At 45.3% G+C, this 10296-nt stretch overlaps 1 protein-coding gene across 2 annotated transcripts in view; it reads left to right on the top strand.

The window, feature by feature from the left end:
- The window catches only part of bnc1 (basonuclin 1), a 26681-nt gene extending 18391 nt beyond the window's left edge, over positions 1-8290 (top strand). For both annotated transcript variants that reach the window (XM_042490311.1, XM_042490319.1), the window contains exons 4-5: positions 1380-3436; positions 6247-8290. In XM_042490311.1, coding sequence (XP_042346245.1) covers positions 1380-3436; positions 6247-7036 — 2847 coding nt within the window. In that variant the 3' untranslated portion in view covers positions 7037-8290. The remainder of the gene's footprint in view (positions 1-1379; positions 3437-6246) is intronic.
- The last annotated feature ends 2006 nt before the right edge of the window (positions 8291-10296 follow it).

The following is a 10296-nucleotide window of genomic DNA, read 5'->3' as shown; positions in this document are numbered from 1 at the left end:
CCTTTTCTATACACACATTTGTTTTACTTTTCTACACCTTTCTCTGTTTGGCATGTTTGTTGATGTTTATTTTAGTATTCTCCAATTTCCTGCCGTTTCTAAAGGTGCAAAATAAATAAATGTATTATTATTATTATTATTATTATTAAAGACCACATAAATCAAGTTTGATCTTTACTTACATTTTTTACGGCAGTTGGTTTCCTGGATTTTCTTTTTAAAGTAAAACCAACTTGTCAGATTTTACAGTGTCGTGTGATTCATTTCAAGGTGGGAAAGCCTCTAAAGGCCGACGTGCAACCCTAAAACTCAGAGTATGAGTGAGAAAACATGAAGGGAGAGACAGAGGGAATTTCTGAGGAAGACGAGGGGAGGAGGAGGGAGCAGAGGGGTCAGGAGAGAGCAGCGATGTGATGTCGCGACCAATGCCATGAACTCTCCCGGTGCCCTGCTGATGCGGCTCGCTCGTTGCCGTGGCACCACCGGCTCGGGGAGGTCCCCAAACTGCGCCGGGTAGATTTGTAAATATTATGTCTTTTGCTTCAGATTTCCTCTCAAGCCGGAGCCAAGCCGGCCAAGCCGAGGCCCGGGCTGCTGCAGGCACTGTGTCAGCGCGAGCTCTCACTTCGATTAGTACATCATCAAGTATTCAAGTTGGGCTGCGTTTAATTCATGTTAGCTCATCTAATGGCGAACGTAGAGTCAGAATCCTCGACAGGCGCCCAATGAATGCTCTGTGATGAAATATTAATCACGGTTACGGCACGAAGCCGCTTCTCACTTTCAAAGACACCCGAACTCACATGTGATTACTGCTGGGCGAAGGGAGAGAGGACCGCTTGATCAATGTGAGCCGCCCTCTGATCACCCCTCCCTAACTTGTCTTTATATATATATTTATATATGTGTGTGTGTGTGTGTGTGTGTGTGTGTGCGTGTGGTATGTTTGTGCGCGTGTTTATTTTTGCACGCCTTTGGGAGTGTGTACGTGTCTGCTCGTATGCATGTCCTCACCGGGATGTGTGTGTGTTCTCCGTCTGCTCCTGCCGATGCAGAGCGAGTAAATCCACATGATTTAAATGAAGAGAAATGACCTGCGAGATGAAACACTGTGTGTCTGTGTAATGAGGGTTCTCAGGGTTCTGCGCTGCCCGCTCGCATTAGCACTCCATCTGATTCCTTTATTTAGCTGCCCTGCCAGTCTGCTTTATAGGGTGTGTCATCTAACCCACTCTGTGAATATGTATGAGCAACCCAACAGACACTTATAATGCTAATGATGAAATTGCTCTCTCTCCTTTCTCTTTTTTTCCCACTTTCCCTCTCCCTCTCAATCTATCTCACACCCCTGCCCCCCTTTCTTCCTGCCCTGTCTGCAGGATGTAGCAGGAAAGGTGCTGGACCGCTGGGCCATCATGACGTTTGAGGAGGAGATCGCCACGCTGCAGCAGTTCCTGCGTTTCGGCGAGACCAAGTCCATAGTGGAGCTGATGGCTCTGCAGGACAAAGAGGGCCAGGCGGTATTGGTCCCCAGCACCCGTACCAACTCAGACATCCGCACTTTCATCGAGCGCAACACCCCACGCACCGCCGCGAACCTCTCCACGTCCAAAGTCGATAAGCTGAGCAGCAGCAGCATGCACCACTTTGAGAACTTTGTCAACAGCATGGCGTTCATGCTGCCTTTTCAGCTGCTGGGCTCCGTTCCTGCGCCATTTCTGGGCTCGCCGACCGGGGCGCCGCAGCAGCAGCACCAGCAGCACCAGCAGCACCAGCAGCCGTGCCGTGGGTCGATGGAGCAGCAAAATCAGAGACGAGATGATCAGATTCGGGATGGTCTAGGGAGGGAGAACCCCCTCACTCTGTCACACCCTGCAGAGAACACCCTGCTGGGATCCAGCTCCGTCTCCTTCACTTCTGATCTGGACCGAAGTGGAGACAAACCGATGGACAACCTCTCCGCCACCACAAAGATCGAAGCAGAGGACTTCTCCACGAGTGACAACTACTCAGATGGGCCCTCCACGCCGTGCACGCCCTCCATGAGCTCTGACGTCACACAGATGTCCCCCGAGGGCAAGCTGCGCTCCCTGGAGAGGAACGGGAGCGGCGGTGGCGGGGTCACAGGAGGCGCCGGAGGGGGATGCTCTCTGAAAAAGGGGCGTGTGTTTTGCAACGCCTGCGAGAAGACGTTCTACGACAAAGGCACGCTGAAAATCCACTACAACGCAGTGCACCTGAAGATAAAGCACAAGTGTACCATCGAGGGCTGCAACATGGTGTTCAGCTCGCTGCGCAGTCGCAATCGCCACAGTGCCAACCCCAACCCACGGCTACACATGCCCATGAACCGAAACAACCGGGACAAAGACCTGCGGGGCAGTTTGTCCGCCGACGAAAGCTCTCAAGGAGAAAAGAGGCCCGAATATGGAGCCCCGATCCCCGTGTGCTCTGCAGAAAGCCATAAATCAGTGCCGAGCTACATGGTGAGCCACGTGGACACCGGCTCCAAACTCAGCTCGTTCCCCAGCATGGGCCAGAGCGGCATCCTCTTCCCAAACTTAAAAACAGTCCAGCCGGTCCTGCCTTTCTACCGCAGCCTGGTGACCCCGGCAGAGCTCGCCAACACCCCGGGAACACTCCCCTCCCTTCCTATGTTGTCCTCCTCTGTCCCCATCAAACCCCTCACAGCCCCCGAACCCTGCATGACAGACCCAATACCAAAGAAAAAGTCTCGCAAGTCAAGCATGCCGATAAAGATCGAGAAGGAGGTGGTGGAGCGGGACGAGCAGATGGACAAGGGGAGCAGCTCCGAGGACGAGGCTCCTCTACAGGGCAGGGACAAGGAGGAGTGTAACGGAGGCCGAGCAGAAGGGCGTGTGTGTGTTTCGGAGGAGAGGGAGGCTTACATCGGCGAAGAGAAGGAAAGAGAGGGCGCCAAGCATCTGTTGGACCAAACTTTGGACAGAGAGGTGACAGCGAGGGAGGACAAAGATGATGCGGCGAGGCAAGCTGAAACAGGCGTCATCACCTGCGCGTCCTCCCCCTTCGAAGACAGACTGATGGAGAATCACTGTGACAACAATCCACTCTGTCAGGAGCCAAACGGCAATGAAGAGCGGGAGAGCAGGGAGCGTGACAACGAGAAGATGTCGGAGATCAGATGGGATGAGGGCGAGCACAGGCTGACAAACGGGGGCGCTCTGCAGCTCCTCGACCGCGAGAGGGAGGGATCCGACGGCTGCGTGGATGACGCGGACTTGTCTCACCTCGACCCCAACGCTGACCTGCCGCACCACTGTGAGATCTGCCGTAAGACCTTTAAGAACCCCTACAGCGTCAAGATGCACTACCAAAACGTCCACCTGAAGGAGATGCACTTGTGCACGGTGGACGGCTGCAACGCCGCCTTCCCCTCCCGCAGGAGCCGAGACAGGTAAGAGGCGCCGCGTGTTGTTGTTGCTGAAAGATGAATTAAACCTGATGTTTTAATACAGAGATCACCCGTCAGGGCCGCAACCAAGTCCCCCTTTACACCGCTCTCTGTTACATGGCGGCTGATCTCGTCCTCCACTCGGAGGGTAAGGAGCTCCTGAATCTCCGTTTTCCGTTTTTGCAGACATTTACAGCCGACGTTCTTCTTTGAATTGCTTTTTAAATCTGTAAACCGCAGTGGGTCACACACATAGAAACGTCCTCAAACACTCGTGCCACCCACGGTCACGTCTTTCCAGATTTACGTTTTACACAGACTCTGCGATCGGACGTCATATACAGAGTGACGAGGTGGCAAAACAGAGTGATAAAACAGAGTGATGTTCCCGCCTTGAACAGGCCGTGTAAATCTAACTAATGTTTCCGGAAAGGCAAGAGTTAATTTCTCAATTCTGAAGCCCAGTTTTGACCAAATTCACGACGAGGCAAAACCGTTCTAGAACAAGTTTCAAGTTTATTTGTCACATGTATGATCATACAAGTACAGTGTACAGTGAAACATACAATAAAACGACAAGACAAAATATAAACATATGTGTGTGTATGTTCTCGTGTCAGACGGGGGCTCGCTGCTGCTGCTCACTCGACGTACTTGTGTCACACATGTAGGCTGCTCTTTGACTGATTGACGGGAACTGGTTACTTAAATTCTTGTGGCGTAAAACTCGGGTCGTTTAACGTTTTTGGCGTCTCATCAGTACTAGAAATGCAACAGTAGCCGTGTCTCTCTCCAGCTCTTATTACTCGCCGATTGCGTTACAGAGAGGCAACAAAGTCCTTTCTCTGTGCCACTTTTTCATTTTTACACAGAACCAAACAATGTCAAACAGTGTCAGCATCGTCCTGTGTGATTTCACACAGCGTCCGGCATCGCAGAAACAAAAGTGACGTGATGGACGAGATGTTTGACTCAACAGCGTCCACCTTTAGAGTGACATGTAACATATACTTACATTTGTAAACAAGATAAAATGCATAACATGGCAGTAACAATCATTTTCTGTCTCTCTTTTAATGGCGGCTGATTTTCAGTCGTTGTTCTTGTTCCTGAAGTTAGTCGCTAACTGCTAACAGCTAACAGCTAACAGCTGCTTCTTAAATCTCTCACGGTGGGTCGCACACGTAACACGTCGTCTAAATGTCGCGCATTCACACAGACATCCTGTGGCATCTTAAAGGCGGGACAACTCTGGCCCTCCATTCTGCGATCGTACCTTTGATGCATAGCGGCGAGGCTGCATAGCGATGAGGCAGCATAGCGACGAGGCTGCATAGCGGCGTGATATTCCTACTTTGAACAGGAGACTGTAAAAGGGACATATCACTATCCTCATTTATATTTTAACGATCTGCAAAGAGATAGAAAAGTAAGCCAGAGAAGCTGGAAATCGGGACGGAAGAACACAGAGTTGTTGCTATGGTGATGATACATCCGCTCACGAAGGCGCATTGATGTAAACTTACATGTTTTTGGAGTGTTGTAGTCCGGCGCATTGCGTGCAGCTGCAAACTTTAACTCGTCTCGTTGTGAATCTGAACTGGACTAAAGGCGACTCTCATGGATCCACTTTGCATCCCGTTTATCAGCCGATCAGAGGATCTGAACTCTGTGACACTGAGACGTGCGGATCAATCAGCTGCTCCACTTTGGTTTAATGGAAACATCAGCCTCTCGAGCATCGAAAGCTCAAGTTATATTTTCCACTATCACTGTAAGCAGTTGGTAGAAATGGGAAAAAAACATTTATGTTTTTTAAAGTTACATGTCAAAGATACTCAACTTTCTTTCCTCAGGGGACACTCGGCGCAGCAGCAGTTTGTAGGAGTTTAGGACGTTTCTCTAAATTCAGAACATCTGTAGGATTTTAGGATGTCTCTAGAATATTACAGAAGTTTATAGGATATTTAGAAAATTTCTTGGATTTTAGGATTTCTCAGAATTGAGGACATTTCTGGGAGTTTATGATGTTTCACGGATTTTAGGACATTTTTAGGATTTTAGGATATGTTTGTCACATTTTAGGACATTTCCTGGATTTTAGGGCGTTTCTCTGATTTTAGGATGTTTATGGGATATTAGGACATTTCTACGATTTAAGGCCTTTTTTTAAGCGTTTAGGACATTTCTACGATTTTTGGATGTTTCTCAGATGTTAGGACATTTTTATGAACTTAGGACATTTCTGGGATTGTAGGATGTTTCAAGGTTATGACGAAGTTTATACGATTTTAGAAAATTTCTAGGATTTGAGGATTTTTTTGTAGGATTTTAGGACATTTCTCGGATTTTAGGATGTTTGTAAGATATTGGGCCATTTCTAGGATTTTTAGACATTTTTTTAAGACGTTTCCATGATTTTATGTTTGTCTGATTTCAGGACAGATTTTAGGACACTTCTGGGATTTCTAGACAATTCTAGGATTATATGACATTAGGGTCTTAGCTTGGACCTCTGTCGTGGGGTGTGGGGGATCCTCCACTGGCACATTTTTAATAAAAAAAGCTCTATTTGGATGCTGTTTTATTCACTCTGACACCTTTTGTATACTAAAAGTACCAGAACAGTTCCCAGTGTGAATCACCATTTTTTTATTGTGAATTAGAAAATGGTTAGGGGGCCAGCTGGAGCCCGTTCGGGGGCCAGATTTGTCCTGCGGCCCGTCAGTTCAGTATCTCTGGTATATTGGACGAAAGACTCCACCTTGTGTCCTAAAATACATTTAATTATTTTATTTTATTTTTATTTGCAGACACAGTGCAAATCTGAACCTGCACCACAAGCTGCTGACCAAAGACTCATTCAGCCCCGCCAACACCCTGTACCTGCCCTCCCCCCACTGTAGAGACAGAGACTCTGTAGGCCTGGACTACTACCAGGACCCGCGGGACAGAGATCTGCCCCATCGAGACCCCACCAGCCAGACCTCCGTCATCTTCAGAGGACACAATCGCATGGGCCTCGTCTTCCCCATGAGCAAAATATCTACCAGTGCCGAGGTTTCTCCCATAGCAGAAATGGAGGGAGGAGGAGGAGGTGGAAATGGGGAGGATGGGGCAGTCCTGGACTTGAGCACCTCCTCCTCCGCCCCCCCTCGCGGCGGCGGCAGCGCTCGATCTTCCTGGGACTCAGATGGCGCCGGCAGTGAGGAAGGCGAGGGGATTGAAGAGGATGAGGAGGCGCTCCCCATGGAGGACAGTGATGAAAGCTGCGATGGGATGGGCGTGGGGGGGCCCGGGGGCGAGGAGCTGGCACTCGGGGGAGAGAGGACCCTGGGCTGCATCGGGGGAGGGCAAGGCGGGCTTCAGGGAGGCGCGGGCGGGACTCCGATAACCTGCCACGTGTGCCAAAAGGTCTACAGCAACAAGGGCACGTTCAGAGCTCATTATAAGACTGTCCACCTGCGGCTGCTTCACAAGTGTAAAGTCCCCGGCTGCGACACGTCCTTCTCCTCGGTGCGCAGCAGAAACCGGCACAGCCAGAACCCAAACCTCCACAGGAACCTCGCTGTTAGTTCAGGGGCCGCCATGGACCAGGAGTAGGGATCTGAGTCAAACATGACTGATTTCGTTGGTTCTAATTGTCTTTTTGTTGTTGTTGTTGTTGTTGTTTTGGGGCTCCTAAAGAAGGCTCACCAATTAGCACTTTTTAAATTCCATACCGTGGTCCATCCTGTCGTCACATTTCACACAAAAAAAGTAAAGAAAGAAAGAACGTACAATAAGACTGTCTGTGTTTACACATCAACAAGAAAATAAAGAAACTCATTTGTCGGGAAAACATTTTCCAGCGTTGATTCAACAACCTTAAAGAAACAGTGTGTAAGATTTAGGGGGATTTAATGGAAACCAGCTGATACTTCTTCAGGTTAGAGGTCCTTCATTGTTCAGGAGGTTAATTATCCGCAGAGGTCTCTTCCTCCCCGAAACAAACAGACCAAGTGATTTTAACCCGGAAAGACACTGAGTGAAGCAGTTTCACCGAACCCTAACCCGAGAAATCAGTGTTTCTGTGATGCTGTTTGGCATGTTAGAGACAAGCGGCTCACCTTTCCTCTCTGATAACTTCAGCTTCAGAGGTTTTTACTGAAAAACAAATTATCTGCTGAGTTCTCTTTCTCTCCAAAACAAACAAATCCAGTGACGTAAAACGGTAAAAACACTCTGGACTCGGACCTGCTCCATTAGCTGATATAAAAGGCTCATTTTAGTGGTGTTCACACTGCACGCGATGCAAATGTTATCATCACATTACTTTCCTCTATATGCCGGTTGGACATTTTTTTGAGTATTTTGCAACTGGGGAATATTTGCCAGTTGTGCGAACTAACTGGAGAAGGCAGCTAACGGTTAAATTGGTTTGCAGTGAAGTAAAACCGAAATAAAACTGAAATAACGTGATGTTAACGTAACAACAAGAGTGAATCACAGCAGCAGCTTTCTTTATAATCTATCAAACGGACGCTGGTGGCAGAAATTAACTATTATTAACTTAATTATTAAGTACCTTTGATCAAGTACTGTGTTGAGTAAATCTGAGGTACTTTTACTCCACTACATTTCTGAGGGAAATTTTTTACTTTTTTACTTTTCTACATTCTTCTAACAGCTTAAGTTACAAGTTAAGTTTCTTTTATTTGCATGAAAAAAGCACATACAAGTTTATAAAATATGATGTTCTGTTACACATTAAACAGTCAATATACATACGGCCAAAATGGTTAGGAGATTAATCAATTAGCCAGTTGGCAAAATTTATTGATAAACATGTAAGTAATTATCTAACTTGTCTAAACTGTCTTTTTTTAAATTTTTTTATTTTAAGTTATTTTTAGTTTTTTTTTAGTGTTTTTTTCTGCATTGGGTACTTTTACTTGCAATACTTCAAGTTCATGTTCCTGACTATACTTACTTTTACTTAAAGTAACATTTTTAATACATAAATTAAACTTGTAACAGTATTTACTTAATGAAATTACTATACTAAATAATTATTATTTACATCATTCGGATCACATGCAGCGAATTTGCATCTTTGAATTGACTTTCTACTTAATCTCACTGCACAAACACTCAAATCGTGTTCAGTGTGAACGCACCGTAAGGCAACAAAAACGCAGCAAAACTAATTTTCAGGTGAGTATACACTAAAGAAAACATACGTATATTAAACTTCTGCCAGTATATCCCGCTGAATCCTGCACACTGGACCTTTAATGAGTCTCTACCTTTTGTCATTCGTTGCATCAGTTTACCTTTCAGCCCAGTTTAAAAAAAAAAAAATCATTTGTATGAACTGAATTTGTCCTCGTGTCGTCCAGGTGAGAGTCGAGCCATGAAACTGTATCATGCGAGTTATTTTTTTTTGGGTGTTTTTGTCCACATCTTCCCTGTGGAGCTGTGCATAATGATCAAAAAGCGGTGGTGAAGTTACCTCCACACGTGTCATTTCACTCGTCCGGACAAAAACTCGTCTTTGTTGAGAAGCTATAGTGTTGTGAGCTTGACCAATAAGTTATTGTATGGTGTTAAATATGATCTGTCTGTACTGTTCTGGTTGTTGCATACTGCTAATGTTGACCAAAGATTTTTTCAGTCCACAGGTGTGTATAGAAACCCCGTCATGCTGTGTGAGGGGGGGTTGCAGTATTAAAAAAAAAAAAAAGAAAAAAAAAAAGGGCCCGCTCGGTCTTCTCTCCTTGTGATTAACAGCAGTGTTACGAGGCGGGCTCTGATGTAAAATAAAATTCACCAGGAAACAAAGAAAACAAAACAGCTCGTGACTGATCGGGGTGAAAAATAATCTTGATTTTGGTGGTGTTTTTGTAAAGAAATCCGCTCATGGGACTAGACTTGATTAAGGCGTTGCTCTTGTATTGTTTGTGTGGTTGCTTGCAGTTTTCTGAACGAGCAGCAGGAAGAGACGCTGTGTCTGGAGGCTAGAAGCATGTACTGTGAATGAGTCAAACACTGAGAAATAATAATAATAAAAAATGCAATTTATAAGAACGGCCCCACACATGAGCACACCCTAAAAAAACGAACTGGTAAACAAAATGTTTATGGAACTGTATATTCTGTGAATAGAGTAATTTGTTATCTGAAAGAAACCAAAAAATATACTGTATAAAATAATTTCACCACTAACATTACATGTTTTTTTTGTTGTTTTTTTTTCCAAAAATGAATGAACAAGAACATTGTGTTGTCTGATTATTTTTACCATGGTCTACTGTTCTGGTTTTGCTCTGCATTCTGCATATATTTTTTCATTCTGTATTTAAATGCAATGGGTCAGACTGAAGATCACATCTGTTCGTTGTTTGGATTTGTTAAAAAAAAAAAAAAAGAAGAGCAAAACCGACATATGTTGATAGATGTTCATGTTTCCTTTGATTTAGTGTTACGATATTCATTCCAATTAAATAAAAAGCCATATGTTTGCAAGCCTCATTCCATTCAATTTTCTACCCATTAAACAAATAAGCACAATTATGACTCATTGTGAATGAAATATTTTTGCTCTCTTTAACCCTTTAAAATCTGGACCGACATCACTCTTCATGTGCTGCTTTCACAAGTATTTAAACTTTGAGCATAATGGTGCAATTTTGTTTAAAAACAGGGAGGAAAAGGTAACGAGCAATTTGGTAGGAAATGTTCCACGATTCGCAAGAAANTTCACAAGTATTTAAACTTTGAGCATAATGGTGCAATTTTGTTTAAAAACAGGGAGGAAAAGGTAACGAGCAATTTGGTAGGAAATGTTCCACGATTCGCAAGAAAGTTGTAGATTATTTTTT

Source organism: Plectropomus leopardus, chromosome 1, assembly GCF_008729295.1.
Source record: "Plectropomus leopardus isolate mb chromosome 1, YSFRI_Pleo_2.0, whole genome shotgun sequence".
NCBI classification, from domain to species: domain Eukaryota; kingdom Metazoa; phylum Chordata; class Actinopteri; order Perciformes; family Serranidae; genus Plectropomus; species Plectropomus leopardus.
The sequence above is the reverse complement of the archived record's forward strand: the minus strand, read 5'-3'. Positions and strand labels throughout refer to the sequence as shown.